Source organism: Dermacentor variabilis, chromosome 6 (assembly GCF_050947875.1).
Source record: "Dermacentor variabilis isolate Ectoservices chromosome 6, ASM5094787v1, whole genome shotgun sequence".
NCBI classification, from domain to species: Eukaryota; Metazoa; Arthropoda; class Arachnida; order Ixodida; family Ixodidae; genus Dermacentor; species Dermacentor variabilis.
In genome coordinates this window covers 138,512,689-138,534,915 of record NC_134573.1, presented here as the reverse complement: position 1 = coordinate 138,534,915, position 22,227 = coordinate 138,512,689, and the positions used below count along the sequence as shown (strand labels likewise).

The window sequence follows — 22,227 nt, the reverse complement described above, 5'->3', positions numbered from 1 at the left end:
GCCACAAACGGTGCGAGATGTCAATATACACAGCCTGAACAATTTTTGTGGATAAATATCACTAATTGATTAGTCATTACTGAGGCGTACCAAAGACCCAGAAACTAGTTATGAGTACTTTTTCGCTAGATTTAAGGATGCCTTTGATAAATTCTTTAAATACAAAGTAGCTAAAGATGGGCACAAAGGCAAAGAACCATGAACAAATAAAAATTGTATCAATAAAATTCTCATCAAAAACCACCTACAGCACACTTTATCATGGCATGGACTTAGGATACAAATGAGCAAAGGAAGTAGTCTATTGCGCAGACAGAAGAGACAGTCTTTACACAATGTGTTCAATAACGACGTAATAAATAAATCCGATGTTGCCAGGAGGTGTATTAGTGGTTTGCTTGGGCGAGGAGATGGGAACACGACTACAGGCGAAGTCACGTTACATGGTAAAGTTTTATCAAGCGAGGATAAAGTATTTTAACAAATACTTTCAATAACTATAAACCTTAGTGAACAGTACTCAGGATTTTCATTCTTTGAATTTCCTTGACTGCAGCACTAATTATTCTGCGTTTTTAGGGCCGATTACGGAAAATGAGGTGTTTACTGCTTTTATGTCTATCGAGAACAGCAGATGTAATGATGCCGACGGCTTTTGGGATCACGCCAGTTAAGCATATCCTGGAGTTGATCTTAGCGGCATTAGTACACATATTTAATTTGATATTCTCCAGCAACTCCTTCCCGAAAAGACTTCGGGCTGCGAAGGTAATAGTTTTGCACAAAGCTCGTGATAAAAACGAGATGAGAAACTATCGACTAATATCGGTGTTGCCAATTCTCTCTGAAGGTGTAGAAAAACTAGTACATGCCCGCCTGATATCCTTTCTAACCAAACACAAACTGGTGATTACTATGCAGTATGACTTTGAGGTAAGGCAGTCGACAGGAGCTGCCTTGCACACTCAAGAAGAAATTATATAGGCGTCGTTTGAATAGCAATAATGCACTCTGGGTATCTTTATTGATTACTCTAAGGCATTCGATTCTATAAATCATGCTACGCTACTCAAGAAACAAGAATATTATGGTTTTCGTGGCGTCTTTCTTAATAAATTCATATCTTCAACACGGTACACGGCAAGTGATCATAGACAGATGCGTGGCACAATTGAAACCAGATTGAGCGGGAGGGCCACAGGGAAGTACTCTGGTGCCTCTGCATTTTTTTTATTTATATCAATGACTTCATGACTATGAATGCTAGTACAAAATTCATTATGTGCGCGTACGACACAACTATTCTGGTTAATTCACCGAGATCCGCTGAGGCTATCATTATCGCGAATCAGGCACTAATAAAACTGTTCTCTTGTTCTATCACAATTTAATTGGAGTAGATATTAAGAAATACGAAAGGCGTTTGCTTCACACCGAAAAATCGTAACGCCACTACAGACTTAACATGATTATGTTTAATGATTGTTTGATTATATGTTTAATGATTAATCAATGATTATATCACTGCGATTGCGCCGACTGTTAAGTTTCGGGTGGTTGTTTTCATACAACATATGTCGTGAAACACGCATGTGGGTTTATTCGCGGCTAAAATTATCCCGTGTGAGTGGAATTTTCCGCATGTTAAGATTTTTTTCTCTCCCTAAAAGCTTCAAGCTTCTCCTCTACCTTCACTTACTTTTGAGTCAAAATAACTATTGTCACCGTGTTTGGGCACTACGACTTCTTATCATAGTATCACCACATTACATAGAATACAAAAAAATTATGCCCGTAGTATTCTGAATGTTCCTGATGACACCCATAAGCGCCGCCTCTTCTTTTTTTTCTCAAGAAAAGTAAATTTATTTCCTATGCTTTCTATTTATGAGCAAACACTACTTAAATAGTATAAGACAGACATTAACAGAAATAATACCATTTTATACACTATCTCGAACTTAAAACACAGAGATACGCTGCTAAATACTCGCACTTGCGAACACTGGGAGATGCCACGCGCAAGAACTAATTAAATTGCCAGATGTTGCTATTTATACTACCGTCTTGTCTGAACAGAATTTACATTATATAACATTCGTTATTGTGCTTTTCTCTCTTTTTTTTTCCGCAGAGTGGAAAAAAATTGTATTTTTGTTACTGTGTACTTGCCGAATTGTGCATTGCAGTGTGTATCACATGACACATTTGTTGATTTCGTTTGTACATATTGTGCATTCGTAATTACCCTTGTTATTTCTTCATTTTCTGCTTCAGTTGTGTATATTCTATATAGCATGTGCATTATGTTTGTCACTCATGTTATTGGGACAACGATGAATCTACCGAATATGTAACTCGTCACCTTATGCTCTGCCACTGCCTGTTAAAAAGGGCTGCGGACCACGTCAAGACATAAAAAAGGTTTTTTGTTCGTAGTACTCGACATTGTGGTGTTTGCATAAAGTGTATTGTATTGAATTAATTCAGTGCTGCTTTAAAGGTGACATTTCCTCTCTTTGCTGTGAAATTAAGAAAATATTGACCCTTACCTCTTGTTCCGGCCATCAGGTCTACGTGTAAACAATCCCAAGCCATATTGGAATAGCGAGTAATGAAGGAACGGACATAGTCCGGCACACTCATCGAATGAATCTACACAAACACTTAATCATTCGGTTTCTTAGATTACTTTTAATCAATTTACTTTCTCTCAAAACTCTTGCTGTTATTCAGACTATGTACATAACATAAACAACCAGCACTGAAGTCAGAACGACTCGTATGTTCGGACAAGTTGGACTCAAAGTTAAACTCAACTAGTCAAGTTGTGTTATAATCATCTTTTTTTCACTTTCTTTTGCCCTGCTGTGTTCGACGATTGAACACATCCTATATATCTTTCCCCAGTACGACGTCCGGACAGCATTGAACCAGCTGGACTCGAGACCATTTTCGGTAACGAAGATCCTTAGACCAAGGCCGTACACGTCGATGGCACAGAAAGCCACGAAAGCGCTGTTGAAATACCTCAACTCGACAGGTCTTAGCAACCGTGTGTAGACTCGGTTCGAAGCTTCAAATGTGCGCGAAACTGTGCTCTCTCTATCTCCCCCCCCTCTCTCTCTTCATCCTCATACCCCCTTCCCCCAGTGCAGGAAAGCAAACCGGATGTGCGTCTGGTTAACCTCCGTGCCTTTCCTGTCTTCTCTTTCTCTCTCTATCTCTTCTCCCCTTTTCAACTCCCTTGCAGAAAATCATGCAAGTGAATACTCCTACGTCGGCAGACCTCTCCGATTTTAAATATAGAGCTCTCTCCGTCCACTGCTCTCTCAGCACCAATAGCACTGACTGCATTCGACACCACTACATCACTTCAGGGACTGAGCTGCAAAGTAACAAAGACCTTGTGGTTAGACGAGTGGACAAAATCGCCTCTTCTGTACAACACAGACTACTTGTTACGCTCGTCACCAACCTTCAAGATAGAACAGTCTCTAGAGGCTCGCCCTTGCATCGCATACGTTTCTACGTGACGTTCACACCCTGCTTTCCTGTGCTGCATACGGAAAAAATAATCTTCATACTGCGTACATTTGTGGCACCTCGGAAGTTTGCGTAGAACACACATCCCCATCGAATGTCCACAAAGAAGCCTCGAGCGATTATCTCGTGGACAGCGACTTCGTTTGGTGATTGCGAATAGTGCTATTTGAGTTACCTAATCTTTTATCGCACAGCAACGTCTCGATGACTAGCGTCATAGAAATTTTGTGTGCGTTGATTTGTGTCTCTTTTTTTCTTTCTTATTTTCATATTCTGATAACTTTACTGCGTGGCGGTGGTTAGCAATGATGGTTGGGGTATCCCTGCAACTACAGCCTGAGAGGTTTGCCGGCGACGGATGTGACAGCTTGATGGATCGTACTGTAGAGACGACACGAAAGTGTTCGAGATTTGTTAAACATAACGTAAGATTAGACCAACTAAAAACAATATATGTTCATCGGTTTGTTTCTTTCTATTCTTGCTTCTTTCTCGCTGGGTTGTTGTTGATGTTCTTGTGTTTCTTGTTAATATTGTGTGCGATGTCGCTTTGTTATCAGCAAGTTTGGAAAAGCCGACCCTAAATTGGGCCTATTCTCTCCATTTGCTTTAATCCAAACAAAGAAACAAAAGCAACGGGTATAGCACATATTTACAGTAGTTTCCAACGCCCTAATTATGAAGGTTCTTGCAGTACGAAGCAAGAAGCAAAGAAAACAAGAGAGCCATAAAATTTGCTCGACCTTCGCTCCTCCATGACCTCAAGATATTGATTTTTCTTTTTTATGTACTCCGTGCTGGCCACATCATGGGGAAAACCGCCTCCGATGCCGTCAGCCAAGATTCCGTACGCTCCGTTAACTTGTGTATATTTTTGGAAGGGTCTTGCATGGGGCTTTCTGGTTAACCTCCCTGCCTTTCCACTCTTCTATTTTCCTCTCTTTCTCTCTCTCTCTTACATCGGCTCGCTTACAGACATTTTTCTTTTCTTTTTAGTTCTTTTTATATGTTCGGGGGCCAGGTAAACGAGAAAAACGCATTTGCCCTAATTACAATTCGCGATTTCTTGTTCTGCGCTGTGCGGGATTTTTGTCGTGCTCCCATACGGAATGCGTTGCTGTGCCACTGAATCGAGGTCAGCCTTTTCGCATTACTGATCATGACTCCTAATTCATGGAATTGGTCACTGTTCGCAGGAGGGCAGTTTTACACGCATCGGCGCTCGTAGTTGTGGGCTCAGTGTATAAGGCCATCGATCATGCCGCGCGTCGTCGGTTCTCGTCAGATCACCAAAGCTAAGCATCGTAGTGCATGGTTTTTGATCACTGTGCTTGGTAACAAATCTGTGTTTATTAGCGACAAAAAAACTTAAATAATTACATAGGAGACGCAGTTGAAACGATATAGAAGATAGTGCAAACCATGACGATCCAACTCTTTCGTTTACAGGCAGGAGTGACATAAATAAGGACGGTGAGACGATGATTAAGGAGATGACTACGGTAGTGCTTATCGTTCGTAGTAATGGTGACAATCGATAGAATGCCTGTGTCGAAGAAGATGACGTCGGCAGTTCACGGCATGAACGTGCTTACGTTCTGAAACAGCGAGCGAACAAGCTGGTCATCGGCATACTTAAGCGTTAATTAGCTCTTACGATTCCTTCGACTCTTTCAGGAACGATGAAGATGTCACCACAGGTCCTGAATTCAAGCGTTATTAAGAAACAAAAAGCACCATGCGTGAGAGGTCGTGCGATAGCTGGCTTTTCAGGGATAAAACCATCAACTGATGCACTACCACTACCACCGCAACCATGCACCAACACTACCATCATCGCCTCCGGAAATATCGTGTATGTAGTGTGTGTGCACCCATAGTTTCAAATGGCGTTTACCTAGGTATACATAACGTGTGTGTGTGTGTGTGTGTGTGTGTGTGTGTGTGTGTGTGTGTGTGTGTGTGTGTGTGTGTGTGTGTGTGTGTGTGTGTGTGTGTGCGTGTGTGTGTGTGTGTGTGTGTGTAAACATAATTTGCATATTCTTTTGCACTTGCTGGGAGCAGTGCATATATACGGTATCGGACAGGAGGTGCTTAGCTCATTGCATTATTCCGCCATTGCATTCTACGCTGCGCCTTATTACATCTTGTTTCCGAAAGGTCGTGCTTGAACTCGATGCGAGTCTTACAAAGCTGTGCTGGAATCCTTGCGAACCGCGAGACAACTCTCTCGTTTGTAGTGATCGTACTCTGCGCGTGACTGCGTATTGCCTTGTAGTGGGTCTTCCTCTGTATTTGTTTCCTCCTTCATCACCTTCTTAGTTTCATTGTTTTTCTCTCCTATTCAGGCGGATGTGGCGTCCCTTATGTTTGTATATTTACATAACTACTGCTACTACTACTACTACTATTAATAATAATAATAATAATAATATTCTTCATTCTGTGCACCTGTGCACCAGTTACACCTAACGCAGTGTCGCAGAGACACGTCCTCCGGCCAACATCTCCGCCTTTCGTCTCAATAAACGTTCTTCACCCCCATCGGCATTGTTGTCAAGAGAAGCCTAGACTTTGCGGGTGCCACATGGAACTGGGCTAACTGCATACCTTTTTGTCGTTGATGGCGAAATTTGGCAAGAAGTTCTTGAAGGTGGTCGGCCTCCTACGTCGGTGCCTGTAGGGATCGTCGTCGATGCTCTGGGACCCTTCGGAAGTGTGACCGCTCCCCAGCGCAGCGCCGTCGAGGAGCTCGGACGGCGGCCTCGACTGCCGACTCTCGAACAGCTGCGGCTGCAGCGACGAGGTCGGCAGCGACCGGGCCATGGGCAGGCCGCTCCGGAAGTCGAACGTGTGGCTCAGCGGGTAGCGGTCCTTCTGCGGACACACGAATTGCGGTGACTTTATATCTTCTGCACAACTGTAATGGGACGAGAGCTTGTGGGCTTTGCGCGTACCTCTATGAGAGGAGGGAAAAAATTTAAATAGGCATGCTCTAGTACTGAACGGGTCTCGAGGTAGCATCTCGCGATAGCCCGCATTGACACCCTCACACTTCGTGACACCCGCAGAACATGTACATCCGCTGGTTAAAAAATTGTTTGCGTGTACGTTTGCGGCTGCCTTCGGGCTGACAGGCTCTCATGCAGAAAGGTCTTCGTAAATGCTATCGCAATTATTATAACCATCGTCTGTTTAGTTCTTGCTGCCTTACGGTCCCTTTTAACGAGGAGTAAGCCAAACCAGAGCGTGGAGGACGGTATCTTATACGGAAAACGTAGGTGGTGAAAGAAGATAAAATCTCCACTGCTATGTCAACTTTTTCGATAGGCTTAACCAAATATGGCTCCGCTTTTTCATTCGATCATTTCATTAAGACAGAGATCTTTGTGATGTCGGCTTTTTGTTTGGGAAAGACCATGGTAAAAGTTGCGAGTAAGGAAGTGCTTTGAAACACACCCTAAGAATTATGTCGGGAACAACGGGAAGTTACTGACTGGCTTCTTTCTTTGTAGCCAAGCACTCCTAACGAAAGCCTTGTTCGTGTCGCACTTTGTTTAAACTAGAACTACTTAATAAATTAAATAGTGGGTTTTTAAGAGCCAAAACCACGAACTCATTATGGAGGACGCCGTAATAGGCGCCCTGGAATATTTTTGATCACCTGGACGTGTACCTAAATTGAAGTACGCCAGCGTTTTAAGCATGAAATGCTTTTAGCTCCCGTTGTCGGTGCCCTTCAAATGACATTGAGCCAAAAGCCAAAGCCGTTATCCGGGAATTCAAACGGGGACATCCGGGCAAGTTGCGAGAACAATACGAGATTATACTGGCAACCAGTCAAAGTTTAAGAAAATGCGGTCTCTGCCCCCCAACCCTTTGTACCGGACCGCATTATAAGCGCTAGTTACTGCCCAAACAGGTTACAAAAATATTGCTTCCAAGTTCGTCCTAATGATTGTTCAATATATCACTCAAGCTGTAAGTTCTAGTACGTTATAGTTTTATTTGTATTTTCCAGTAGCGACGTTCAAAAGGCAGATACAGGGCACCACACACTTCATTGTCGTCTTTTGGATTTGAGACATGCCTGCCTGCCTGTGCTTTTGTTGAATGCCAGCGGTCCCTGAGTTCCGCGGAGCGGGTTTTGAGTCGTTTCGAGAGAGGCGTCACGCTGCGTGGCACCTCCTTCAGACGCTTTTCTTTTTCTAGCTGGGCAGTGCGCTCTGTCTCCTTGGCCTATTTCGCTCCCTGTCATGCCGCCTTCAGCCCGTTTTCTTCTTCTAGCTGGGCAGCGTGTATATGGACCAGTGCAAAGTACGGCGTGTTGTGATGCGGTGCGGCGTGGTGTAGAGGGGTGTGCCGTTGCGAACGTGTGGCACACCCATTTTAAGATCGCGGCTAGTGTCATCTCCAACCAATCTGCTTTGCCGCCTGACATTTTATGCTTACATCGGCTCTCCATTACGGGAGACCCAGCAATCTTTTTTTTTTTTGCATTTCGCTCCTAGCGAAACGCGCACACCGAGGCCGGAATCGAACCCGCGATCTCGTGAGCATTATTGCAACGCCATAGTTCATGAGTTACCGCGGCGGGTGCCACTTTTCGATTTTAACGTTTTGTGATTGCGGTTTGGTTGTTTAGAAGCATTTGCCATTGTTTTGAATACTTTTTCGGCAGCTCGCGTAGCAGACAAGCAGACGTATTACAAACCATGATGTTACAAACAAACGAACAAATAAACAAACAAAGACAGTCATTCTTATAGACATCCAACGTCTTGGGTGAGCAAGCCTGCCAAAGTGCTGGACTGACTGAGTACTGAACTTTGCGAAGGACAAGAAAACAAGAAAAGTGAACTACTTTCAAGGCCTTTTGCTCCACCGTGCGAGAAAAGTACAGTTATGGCTATTTGGTTTTGTATAGCCGTAATTGTTGATTTCTCGACACTGCAGGTGATCGCTGTAGGCGATCACAGAAGCTGTGGTTAACGAGCAGTTTCGGACATTTGCCAGTAGGTGACTCAGGTGCGCCAAGCTAATATAAGTACACGACAATTCAAATACGCATCTCCTTTGACTTCAACTTGGCCGAAGAGCATGAAAACGAAGTCGCGGCAAGATTTTGCCCATATCGAGACGTCATTTTAAACACTTTAAGGAAACGGACCTGCTGTGATCGCAACCCTACCAGCTCCTAATAATGTGTGACTATATATATAGCGGTGTCAAAAAATTTGTTGTTGGCGCATCTATTTTGGCGCGTTTCTCACTGGCGGCTTAACTCGCTTTCTCCTTTCTTTAGCAAAGATGCACCAATGTAGCTGTGAATAGTGATTATTTTTCTTCATTCCCCAGTTTGCTTTGCGTTTTATTGTTTTGTATACGTCGAAAAAGGCGGCAACGTATGAACTAGATGTCATACAAACCGCTTCTGTGCGCATGAGACAACTCCGTTAAAAACATCTTTTGCAAATAAAAGTTAAGCGACTGCCTTGCACAGACCCAATATTGTGTGTGTCCGTTGTCTTCCGCGTCAAAGAAGCGCGTTGTGGCCCCTCTCCCGACGCAGAAAACGGAGAACAACAAGAAAAGCAAAAGACAGAACGGAATGTCAATCGGAATCTTTACTTTCCCAATGTTCTCCCTTCCGCGCATTCAGCAATATTTCGTCACTATGCAAGGGGCGATAACGATAGAAGATTTTGCGGCCCATGGGCGCCGACCGATCTGAGTGCGCATTAAATAATAATAAGCGCCCTCTACCCGGACCGCGTCCCTCCGACCCGAACGCCTTGCTTCAGCTGAGCAGACAAGTGGGTCACTAAGGGATCGAAGGAGGCGAAAAATGGGGAAACACACAGACACACACAGACGCACACGCACGCACGCACACACACATCGCAGCAGCTGCCGAAAATGGAGGGTCGGTGAGGGCGACGCGCCTTAATCATCAGGAGGGGGGACCGCGAATAAATGCCTTCACCTCGTCTGACTCGGGGCCGCCGAAACTCGAGTAAGATAACGCGTGCCGCACCGAGATTTGTTCGTGCCCAGCGGCTGTTGGGGGGGTCTCCCGAATCGGGCCGCATCGATTCGACGGCGCAGTGCCGTGGCTTTGCGGTGATCGCGAGACAGCCCGCAATACGGGAGACCTCGGCGTCGTCGTCCCGCTATTTTAAGGTGCGCAAATACGGCGTCTTCACGATCGAGAGTCGGCCTGGCCCGAGCTTCACGCCTCAATGCCGCCTTGCCGGCCGTCGACACGCAACAACTTTTTTTTTTTGTTCGTGGGGCGGGTTCTACTTTTGAAATGCTCGGTTGCTCCTCGCACGTGTGCCCAAATTGCTTGCCTCTCCTTTTTTTTTTTACTTTAATCATTTAATCACACCTGCCAACCTCCTCCCCTCCGGCGCATGGGTGGACAACTGGAATTGCCTTTTCGTTAAAGTTTCCTACCCTTAAACCGAAAATTTACCAAGAATAGGGTTCACTTGCCCTACTTCTGCTAACGTCCCCGTCAATTACCTTGTCTATCTCTTTCTCTCTTTAGGCAGTTAACAGCAGTGTTGCATAGCTACCGAGTTCGATGGCGTTACGTTCAACAGCTTCCCCACTGCTAGAACGGTCGCCATTACTTTTTCGCCAGTGTAGACTTGAACATAATTTGACTCCCGTGGGCGTCATGGTGCTGTCGTGAGAAACGGTAACACGCCACTCGGCATTTCGAAACCGCGATTTGGGCATCACTTGGCAGCACCGTCATCGGTAATTCTGCAGTTTAAAGCGTAACCATGTGTGTGAAGAGCACCCTCAATCAGAAAGAACGATACATTTGCTAGCTGATGCAAAAATAGGGATTAAAAACCCGATCGGGGAGCAGGCGGGGTCCGATACATTCGGACGCAAAATGTACCGCTGACGTGAGTAACATGATCATGAGAGTCCAATGCACATGCTGGAATAAAGGCGAAGTGTAGCTTCCGGGAAGTGGTTAATTAAGTGGTATACAACTAATTCCGACATTACAATTGTATTTGTTGCCATCCTGTGGTACGTGTTACCTCATGCAACGGTTATGTCCTTCGTAGCGCGCAGTTCACAACTCTAATAGTGTGCGATGTTTATGTCTATGGACTATGCCTCACGCGTGAGCCGTGCCCAAATACTGACAGAAGTTCATGCCACTGCGCCCTGTGAGACGTCGACACAGGCATGTCGCGAGGACGAAGACGACGTGCGATGCTTGTCGAGGCACGGCCGCTCTCTAGCGCAGCAGCATCGTGGCATATGGTCTGCTCACTCGACCGGTTGCTCTCTTTCGCCACATCCGCCGCCGTGGCGCTGCGAACTGACCCTGCGTAAGGTTCCCAGGTAACTCCTGCGCAAGCTAGGGACCTTAATCTTGTGGGGTGCCTTCGCGTACGGCTGAAGCGTGAGATTTCGAGTGCTCGCGGCGTTGACTATTATAAATTGATTTTAGTTTATGTGACCTGCGAGAACAATTTAACGATGCGCCAACGACACGACGTAAAAGATGCAGAATGGCGTGGGCGAAAGCCTTCGATAGGGAGCTGAGCGATCGCAAGTTGCAAATGCCAAAAGGTGAGGTACGCTTTTGGTAGACATCGTCAAAGTGTCACTTTATCGAGACTGGTCAACGTTAGTTCTCGTGCAGCTGTCTGCGTTGTGATGAGCTTCGTTCACTTACCGTGGACGCTAATAAACTTGGACATCGGTGTGCAAACGCAAGTAAAATCGTAAGTATTCGTGATGAAATTTCGCAAGCAGTGTATAATATATCGAGCGAATAGTAAGGAGAGACGTACGCAGAGAGACGTATGAGGTGAAATGCCTAGAAGTATGAGGTGAGCCTGGCTATTCTTCGCCGCTCATTATTCCAGCGTCTGTGGCCAAATGGAAACTGGCGTGCGCGCTTGTGCTTTTGCGTTCACGTAAGAGCACAATTCAGCTTTTGAGCACAATTGAGATCAATTGAGCTCTCGCGCGCAAGTGCAGCGCGATGCGGTTTTGGGGCTCTTGTGCAAGAAGACACAGGTTCGATCCCCCTTTCGGGAACGTAATAAAGCGAAGGTTTCTTTGCAAACCCTCCCAGGATTTTGGTGACCGTGGCTGCTACTGCTGCTCATACTGGGTCCTGCTCTTTGTCTCGCAAAATGGCTCCCATACATGGCTCACATACGTCACCGGCCGCTAAGAATCTTGTACCATAGTTCCAGAACGTTGGCGTACGAGAATACGTCAACGCAAGATCGCAATGACCGCCACAGCTGCAGAGGCGCGAAAAACACGCGTTGCAGTCCGCTTTGACTTGTCTACTTGTTCAATCCCTCCTCGAAATCTGAAGTCCTGCAATGCGGTTCCTCGGCTTTGACGTGAGTGAATGAATGAATGAACCTTTATTTGAAGCAGTGACTTGTCAGTCGAGGTGGGAGGGTCCCTTATTCCAGGAACCCTCTGGCTCTGATCGCCCTCCGGGCCCGGGCGACGAGTTCGCGCTGGTCGACCAGGTCCGGCTTGGAGATCGCAGCCTCCCACGTTTCAGCGAGGAGGTTTGGATCTGCGTCTGCTTCTACTAGTTGTGTCGCTCTGATGCATGCTCGAGTGTTCTTGCATTGCAGTAGGAGGTGCGCCAGGGTTTAAAAAAATGCGGAGCCACGTGCTGATTACTGATTAGATTTAAGAAGGAAACGACAAAAAAAAACTAACATCTGAACCGCTCCATTCCATTCCTTAAGTCATTACTAAATTTAACCTGTACAGTTTATTCTTCTTGAGACGTTCGCCTGACTAGCTGAAAGACGAAGGTAATGCGAAACTTCTTCAACGTCAATAAGAACGGGGTGATTGATCAAGGAGCGGACCGCCAAAGTGTTTTCTCGTGTAAGAACGTTTGGTTGTTCGAGAAACGCGACGGAGGCAAAACTGCAGTCAAGACACAGCTTCTCGTTTGCTTCTCGTTCAGTTTTGACGCGTGGAGAAAACGATTTCCACGGCGCTCTTGCGACGCTCTGTCGTTGGGGAATCATTCATTGTCGACGAAATCACAATGGCCTTTTCACCACAGCGTACGCATCAGGCAGTAAAACTTTGCCGTCCGAGATCAAAAGAACCGTCAGTATATAAAAGACGACGTGACCATTGGCATGACGAGATATCCAGCGTTCGTCACAACGTTTGCGTAGAATACTGCGTTTCACTGCGGACGTGACCCGTCTCGGCGGGGAGGGGGGGGGGGGGCTTCATTGAGCGAAATCTGGCGTCTTTCGCGATCTATTTTTAAAACTCGATCGCCCTTGGCGAGTGTACTCGTACATGCGCGACGTCGGCCTCCTTGTTTGTGCAAGGTGCCGTTTTTCTGTCTTTTTATGCTTGGGTTGCTTAAAGACGACACGGCTCTCGAATAACAGCCGCCGTGTGTCCTTGCTCTAGGCCACTCTTTATGGACCCGCCGCCGAAGAGCTGGTGCATTGTCATAGGAATAAGGCCGGCCCCTTAGATAACAGAAAGTCTGCTTCGTCCCAAGGGCTATTTCGCAAAACGTAAACAGTGAGGCAGGGCATCGTCGAAAGTTGCACACACGTAGATGGTAAAATGAACGAAACTCTCTTGTCTGCGTGGCCAGAGTTAAGCGTTGAGCAAGGTGCTTGGTGTTCTTGGCATCTAATGGCTACCGTGGTAACATTGATGAAGTGCTAAAATTGCGCACGCAGGAGGGAACTTCTGAAAACATAATTATCTGTTAGCACAGCAACTATGACATGATGTGAAGAAAGGTAAGCAAGTAAACTTCGTTTTCAGCATCCGGTAATGCTGCTGGTCTCATTGTTTGAAGAAGGACGAAACCGCTGGATAAAAAAAAAAAAAGCTGTGAGGAACGACGCATTTCAGCTTTCGCAAACGTTAGCAATTCACATCGCAAGAAAAAATAATACGAACTCTTCCGTAAGAGGGTTCACGAAAGAGCCCTCCCCCCCCCCCCCAATTCTTCCTCCATTCAGAACAGATTTCGAGCTAGATGCACAAGTGGGTGTGTGTGTCTGTGTGTGTGGTTTTATATTTAGTTTGCGTTAACGGTGACTGCGATATTCCATACTGTGTGTTTGTGTGTGTGTGTGGTTTTATTTTTCGTTTGCGTTAACGGTGACTACGATATTCCATACTGTGTGTGCGTGTCTGTGCGCGCGCGCGTGCGTGCGTGTGTGTGCGTGCGTGCGTGCGTGCGTGCGTGTTTGTGTGTGTGTGTTTGTGTGTGTGCTTGTGTGTGTATGCGTGTGTGCGTGTGTGTTTGTATGTGCGTGCGTGTGTGTGTGGTTTTATTTTTAGTTTGCGTTAACGGTGACTGCGATATTCCATACTGTGTGTGCGTGTGTCTGTGCGGGCGCGCGTGTTTGTGTGTGTGTGTGTTTGTGTTTGTTTGTGTGTCTGCGTGTGTGTGTGTTTGCATGTGTGTGTGTTTGTGCGTGTGTGTTTGTTTGTGTGTGTGTGCGTGTGTGGTTTTATTTTTCGTTTGCGTTAACGGTGACTGCGATATTCCATACTGTATGTGCGTGCGTGTGTGTGTGTGTGTGTGTGTGTGTGTGTGTGTGTGTGTGTGTGTGTGTGTGTGTGTGTGTGTGTGTGTGTGTGGTTTTATTTTTCGTTTGCGTTAACGGTGACTGCGATATTCCATACTGTGTGTGCGTGCGTGCGTGTGTGTGTGTTTGTGTGTGCGCGCGCGTGTGTGTATTTGTGCGTGTGTGTTTGTGTGTGTGTGTGTGTGTGTGGTTTTATTTTTCGTTTGCGTTAACGGTGACTGCGATACTCCATACTGTGTGTGTGTGTGTGTGTGTGTGTGTGTGTGTGTGTGTGTGTGTTTGTGTGTGCTTGCGTTAACTGTGGCTGCGATATTCCATTCTGTTTCAGGGTTTCACGTTTGACATGGCGCCGAGATAAAGGCAAAGAAACATACCTGACATTGCTCCTGGCACATTGATAATACAGAGCAATGCCAGAAATACATAATGAGAACATGACACATGACCAATGGCACACGCACTACTTCATATACCACGAGTAATCAAACAACACATTTTTTAAGGTGCACAGAATAAACTATACATTTGAACAATTTGATGCACTAGACTAGTGAACTGCGTCATTTATCAAAAATAATGAGAACACAAGAACAGGAGGTCATAAAAAAATCCAGGAAATACAATTTTGATTCCCTCCTAAATGTCCAAGTAAAGGTGAAGCTTGTTCTATGATGTCAGTTAAGGAAGCGTGCATATTTAGTAAATTAGGAAACTGCAATTTTAATTGAATGCCTTAATTTGTTCTCGTTCGTATGTTAACAAAATGCCTGCTTCTAAAGAAATATGTAGTTGTAGCACTGTGTGTACAAAAAAAATAAAAATGTTTTCTCGAACCATTCTGAACTCTAGAAAGATAACTTCAGGCAATTTTCGTTCACACAAAATATTATTACTTAGTATGCAAACCTTGTTTAAAGTATGGAAAATAAAGTATGCTTATACATAGATAAATTATGCATGAAACGAATGCTCTTTTTCTGCAGTATATATGAATTTTGCAAGTCAGCTTTAGAAGTTAAGCCCTGCAGAAGTAAACAGTAATGAATCCGACTGTGAATCAAAGAAAGATATAACTGACGCTTTACTTTCAGAGGTACTAATGCACGATACTTGTTTAACACACGGAATTACTGGGCAATATTAGGTTTAAGAAAATTAACGTGACCTGTCCGGCGCAAGTTTTCGTGAAAGAAAACGCCAATAAACTCGTGTTCCGAAACCTCCTCTACGAAATGTGGTTGAAATGTAATTACGCCGTCAAGAAGGAACTGGCCTATTGTTTGAAAAAAAAATACTACGTACTTTGTCTTACTGACATTTAAGAATAGTTGGTTAGCAGTCAGCCCCTTCGAAAGGTTATTTACCCACCCATTACCGATTAGAATCTAAGATGAAGCATGGCGTGATGGAAAAAGGACGTTCGTGTCATCTGAATTTAATAATACGTCAGACATTTCGGGGAAATGTAGAAAATCATTTATGTAAAGTAGGAAAATTGCGGAGCCTATGATTGAGACTTGAGGAACGCCATATTCTATCGGTGAGACATCAGACCTAGCGCAACCTATTTCTACGAATTGAGAGCGATTCTGAAAATGACCACATAATAAATCAAGTGCACGGCCCCTATCGATATAATGGTAATTTTGAAAAAAAAAGTATGTTGTGTATAATAAAATCAAATGTTTTGATAAACTCTAAATATCTTCCAATCGTTTACGGCTGATTTTCCATATATTACAAGCAATTTTCCCACGGACGTTAAGTACATCTGATTCAGTACATTTATGTTTTTATAATCCGTACTGATTCGCTTACAGTAACTTAAGTTTATCAAGCTGTCCTCTTATTCGAAGCTAGCTTTCTGACTTACCTTACAGAAAATTGGGAGTGGAGAAATTGGCCGATAATCGCCAATGCAATCGACAGCATCACCTTTGTATAGAACCGAGACCCGCGCAATCTTCATTTCGTCGGGAAATAGTCCAGCAGAGAACACAGTGCTAGATATGTGACAAAGCGCTGTACTTGATAGATCTGTGACTCCTTTGATTGGTCCCGTCTGAAGGTCACTGAAACCGCAGGAGTGACTGTTTTTCAATTCACTAATTATTTAAAAAAAATACTCACTCGGTGTAAGAGGATGGAGAAAAATTGTTCTCCTTTCTTTATTACTTACGTACATACCTGCCGAATCACCCAAATGCTTCGTAAAGTTTACGAATTTGGACTTACTTTGCGATTTTACGAATGTTTTTGCGTCAACATTTACGATAAACAAATTCTGTTGGCAAAAATGTGTAGTTAGTAAGTTCCTGAATCCTCCGTTCGAAGTCTTCCGATGCATGGTGAACGATTGCAAGACGGTACTTGCTTTGAGCTAGCTTACATAGGCAAGTTACAGAAGCAGTCGCGAAAAAAAAAAAGTCACATTTAAAAGCAACGTGTTGGTGTCGCTACTTGCCATGCCATGTTTAATGTTGCCTGTGGGTGCCTTGCGTCGAAAGTTAAGTCATCGGTATGAAAGTTTGTATGTCTTTTTTTTTCTAATAAGGCGTGTGCTCAGGGCAGGCTTTAAAAAAGAATGATTGCTACATATCTCCCCCCCCCTCCCCCCACCCCACCGCCACCACATCTTGCGGCGGTGAGCGGGATTTTACGAATCTTAAAGCTCACTGGTTGGCGGGTATGCTTACATAGCATAAAGAAAAAGTATCCGACGCCTAAATAACTAAACATCCAGGAGTGTAAATTAAAAGCGACAAACTTGTCAGCTATATCTTTACTACGGAAGACTTGCTCACCTAGTTTAATTTCCCGTGGGACACCAGTTTGAGTAGGCCCGAATAAAGCGTTCAAGGTACGTCAACCTTTTTTTCGGGCTATACGAAATATCCGAAAATGTTTTTAATTAACGTACACAATGCGCCATTTATTTATGTCAACGTGTAATTCTAAACTTCTTACATTGTTTTAGAAGTTCGTTATCTCTTTGCTAATGCAAAAAGGTTTTGAAGCGTTTATTTCGCGCCTTTAATCATTTTAGTAGGCCGTAAGTTACCGATGGTTTTCTTGTTCTCTTGTATTTCCTCGGTGTCACCACGGGAAAGGAATATTCATCAAGCTTAATAATTTTATCAAGGAACAAGTTTTACGGGGTATTGGAATGAGAGCCAGCCGCATCAGACATTTCACTCCAGCTTTCACAATCAGTAATTCGAGCAGGCCAATCAATATGCGTTGAAAAGCCGTGCAGGTATACGAGGACAACGAAATCGCTAAGCGCGATATTGGGTCTCAGAAGGTCAATATTAAAATCCCCCAATATTACCGCAGGCAATTTTAGGGATGACGAGGAATATTGAAAAAAACTCAAAGAAGCTAAGAAATTCACCAAAAGGTTCAGGAGGAAGCCGGTAAACGAGTCCGATAACAAACGAGTTGCATTTGATAAAGAGCGATTCACAACTTGACGTTATGGTACAATGCTCAGCAATGACGGTGTAACGTAAATTGTTCTTTATATACACGATGACGCCGCCACCCTTCCTGTCAATTCTATTGAGATGCACTCCAATCGATAACCATCAAATCGCACTATGTCGTGAGCACTAGGAAACCATGTTAGCGGGAAAGCTAAAACGTCAAACCTAAGACATAAAGATGACAGAAAAGCATTCTGACCATCGTCCTTATTTCTTAAACTGCGAGCATTAAAGCAATAAAAAGAGAAGTACCGCTGCTTTAGTTCATCGAAAGCGGCGTTTCGAAAGTACTCACTACTCTGATAACAAAAATGACACGGAGTAACAGCCATAATAATATATCTTTTTAAAAAACGTCGGCTATGTAGCAACTTTCTCGGCATGATCCTAAATATTTTGTTCGGATCGTATTCACTGCGAATTCGAATGACGTTATCGCCTTCTACTTTACGCGCAAAAAATGTGCCCGTTCTTCTGCCGAAAAGAAGAAAGACAAAAAAAAAAAGAAAATCGTTCATTTCGCTTTTTTTTTTTATCCTGCCGGAGAAGTATGGGTGTCAAGTTGTCAAATATTCACACGCTCGATTCCAACTGCTTCAGCCGATTACGACACTGATTCCATTGCTCCATTGCGTCGCAGAAGTTTGCGCAACATTAGATTGCTAGTATAGGTTGCTGCAACCTTACTTTATGCGTGTTTTTGTGCTCCTGTCTGTGAGTTGAGTTTGTCAATATTTATGCGACCTAATAGGGGGCATTTACGTGTGTATAGGTGTCTTCTCTTTTTGTTATTGTTTTAATTCTGGCGGTATTTATTATCTTGTTCTCTATCGTGTTTTGCTAGGTATCGCTGGACAAACATTTATTCTTAATTCGTTTTTTCTTCTTTTTTTAACGTGAAGGAGTAGCCAGTATCACATGTTGGCGCCAATATCTCCTCATAGCCGTGTACTAAAAGAAAATTTAAAAAGAAACCTTCGCATTCGCCTGCAATACAAGCTGGGATTGTTCTTCCGAATACTTTTCGAAAAACACGTTAACTTCCAGAAACCATCGTCGCTGCAGTCATCTCTCATAAATCATAGGCGATTGAAATTGAACCCATTGTTTCTGCTACTTTACGTGACAGTTCTAGAGTTGTCGATTAGTGTATTCACGCGTCAAGCCGGCTATAGAAAGCGGGAACGTTAATGTGGTACTAATTCAAGTAGCCTGGAAGTAGTCTGAGGAGGACACATCAAGGCTCGGGATGGCAGGCTACTACTGTTTTTTTTTTTTCAGCCAATGGCGATCGTTGCGCTCGATGTAGGCTCTGCTGGACCCGCTGAGCCAGACCACCCTTCTGGACTTGAACGCTGAACGCCCTGCATTCTGAACGCTGAACGCCCTGCGTCCTGAATGCTGAAGGCCCTGCGTTCTGTACGCCGAACTCTGTTAAATATTCCCGCCCTGCGTTCTCTGCAACACGAACTCAGCAGGCCGAGCGCAGCCTGAACCGCAAACAGCCTCCATCGCATCGGCACTGTCTCCCATGCGTTCCATGGCATCGCAGTGCATGCTTCGGCTCCATCATCGTCCCCCATTGGTACAGTATAGACACGTCTACCGCGCCCACACCCCTTGACGCGCTATCATGTCACCTTCTATTGAATGTTAACCTGAGTGTTAGTTCTGATTACTTGTGCAAGATATCTCTTCTCATTCCATGCAGCAAAGTTATGCTTTGTAAGGCTTGCTTTAATGCTGCACGGTATCTTTTAATGCGCGTGTGTAGAGCTACTAGTTCCTCCTGGTCTCTGCGTACACTGCGTAGAAAACCAGAATGTTCTACCGACTAGCTCTACAGAAGATTCCTCTGGGTAACAACGTTTGTGGAGTCAGCTATCTTAGATCACCGAATGACCTAGCGTACTTATTGGCCTTGTTGGTTCCCCGGCATAAATAGAGAGCTATGAAATGCGTAACGCAAAGATATAAACCGAAAAAGAACACACGGTTTGGAATTCCACACTGGAAGTGTGATTAGAGCGTAAAGAACAATAAAACGACGGCGGAAACTTAATATACACGCGATCAGAGTATTTGTGACATTCCTACATTTTCTACATTGGATGCTGGAAGATGGGCTGGTAGCTTGACCTAGTAACGCACCGTGATTTCCAGCGGTGAAAAAAGTTGGAGTTAGACCAATGGAAAAGACGCTAGACTAACAAATGAGCGTCTTCCAAGGTGGCGGTGGTGGTGGTAGTGTTGCAGAAGGCGGGGTTAGCCTAGCATACATAGCCAGCAATTTGTTCCGCCTGAGCCTCCTATTAGTGTCACAGTGTCAAGTCTAATTTCTTCCTTAAAACTTTTTTTTCTTTTTCTAACTGCTGTAAAGAATGGTGCGTCTTCCCTCATTGTCAGTGAGGGTGAACCGGCATCTACGAATCAAAACTAGAAACGCGCATTCTCATGCTGTTATTTTGTTAAAATTACCATGTTTGATTATTCACGGTCTGAATTTCATGCTTTATTCTGCATTAAAGGGAATAATATTCAGCCTTCTGAAACAAAGCCGCTCAATAAAAGTGCTGAAATTGGCTTCGTTTTTGTACGCTACTGTCGTACAGAAAAGCCCGCTTTGAAGGAACCGCGGGAGGGACACAGAAAGAAGCCTTCCTTCAGTGCCACGATTCGACGTTGCATATTTCATAGGAATACAGCGAAATATTTTTTACATCACTGAGGAAAATATCGCAAGCTGTGCCCCGGAACCGGGTCTGCGCATCACAAGCCATACCTACTTTAAAGACAAGTACAGAGAATGAGTAATTAAAACTGCAACCCATATAGTAGTTCATCGCTTGTTAGACAGCCGGAAGGTCAGCATGCAAAACTTAATGCTGCCCGCGTAGCATAGGTATATGTGTACCTACAGCGCTACAACTTAACGCCAAGGAGAAACGAGATCACACGAGCGCAGCGTAGTGTAGTCATTTGTGTTAGGGTTCCGTTTGCTGTGTTCGCGTTGTAGGTAAACATGCAGTTGTGCCGACTGACCCAATTTTAGTTTTATTCAGACATGTATGCACGCCTACCCAAGGCGGTTGCCAAGTGTCTATGGCGTTGCCCTGCTGAGCCCGAGGTCGCCAGTTCGATCCCTGCCGCGTTGGCCGCATTTCGACGGAGGCAAAAGGAAAAAAAAAGGCAAGGCGCTTGTGTATTTATATTTAGGTGAACTTCAAAGAACCCCAGGGGTTCAAAATCAATTCGGCGAGTCCTCCACTATGGTGTACCTCAAAATGAGACTATGGTTCTGGCAGTTAAAACCACGGATTAAATCTTGCGTGCACGCCCCCTAACGAAAAAGGGTGAAGGACCAGATCGCGCATCAGGTTGACTACCCTACTCAGAGGGCGCGGCGTCAAGGTACGAGAAGAAAGAAAGGGTAGGGGAGGTGACAAAACACTTGCTATGGCTCTTTGAACAGTTGAACTTTTCAGATGAAAGCGTGCCATCTGAACGTCTAAACACAACAGGCGTTTGCTATCAGTGCTTCGTCTACTCACCACAATCGGCAAAGAGTAACCCGGTAACATGGGTAGCCTGTCTGTAAGCCTTGCCTCCATATTCGCGCTGACGGCACAGTTCGCACTGTTAGTCGAGCTGTCGCAACGGACGGTCGTCACCAGGCATGCGATGAGCTCGTGTAGAGAAGTTGGGAGCCGAGAAAGGGCGTTCAGTAAGGTCGACTTCTTTCTCGAGCTGGCAGATATTTTGACAAACGGAGCACGGTATCGTCAGAAGACCAGAAAGAAGAAGAAAAACTGCAACAATCGCAAAAGTAGACACTCGCTGAAAAGCTTCAGTCTGACGGCAAGCGTTGATTCTTGGAGCAAATCAGTTGTTCTCGCAAACCATCCGATGTCAGTGCTTCGGCCAGTGGTCTTCCGACCTATTTAACGCTGTGATCACACGCAGCCGAAAGAAGCGAAAGAACTTCGAACAAAGAAATCGAGACCGATTCCAAGGAACTTCGCGGCGCGTGGAAAATTATATGACCGGGACAGGTTTAGGAATAAGATCGTTCTTCATCTTCTGTCCAGAATTTCGCGTTCGTTCTTCTCCATGCGCCAGAACTTCGGTTTCGCTGAACGTCGGTGTAGCACATGAACATCGCGGAGGCACGTCTCACTTTTCCGGCGCTACGCACAGCGAGCATCTTAAACACATCGTCTCGTGACGCGGAGCCCTCTCGGCGAGTCTTCCTTTCGACCCGACAGCGCGCGCGCACACACTGAACTTATTTCCCGCTGCGGGGCACGCGACGCGAGCGAGCCGGTCAGCGGGTGCCGTTTCTTTCTCCTTCTTTTCTTTGTTTCGGCAGCGCCTCATCGGCTTGTATGTTTGGGCCCGACCCGGACGCGTCGTAGCCATGACGACTCGGCTCTTTTTCTCGTATCGTGCGTGCGCGGTCGTGTGTGTGTGCGCGTTAACGCCGGTGCCTTCCCGCCGCGTTTGTGTGCGCAGATGCTGCTTTATTTTCCCTGCCGTTGTCCTCCCGTTCCCCGGTCACTACCATACCCTCCTTCCCCACTTGCGGGAGGCGCATCCTC

At 45.0% G+C, this 22,227-nt stretch overlaps 1 protein-coding gene across 1 annotated transcript in view; it reads right to left on the bottom strand.

Annotated features, from left to right (window-relative positions):
* The window catches only part of LOC142586308 (EF-hand domain-containing protein 1-like), a 47,564-nt gene extending 25,680 nt beyond the window's left edge, over positions 1-21,884 (bottom strand). The window contains exons 1-2 of the mRNA XM_075697552.1: positions 21,181-21,884; positions 6,157-6,423 (exon numbers count right to left, since the gene is read on the bottom strand). Of these exons, the coding sequence (XP_075553667.1) occupies positions 6,157-6,423; positions 21,181-21,240 (327 nt within the window). The 5' untranslated portion in view covers positions 21,241-21,884. The remainder of the gene's footprint in view (positions 1-6,156; positions 6,424-21,180) is intronic.
* Positions 21,885-22,227: the final 343 nt, after the last annotated feature.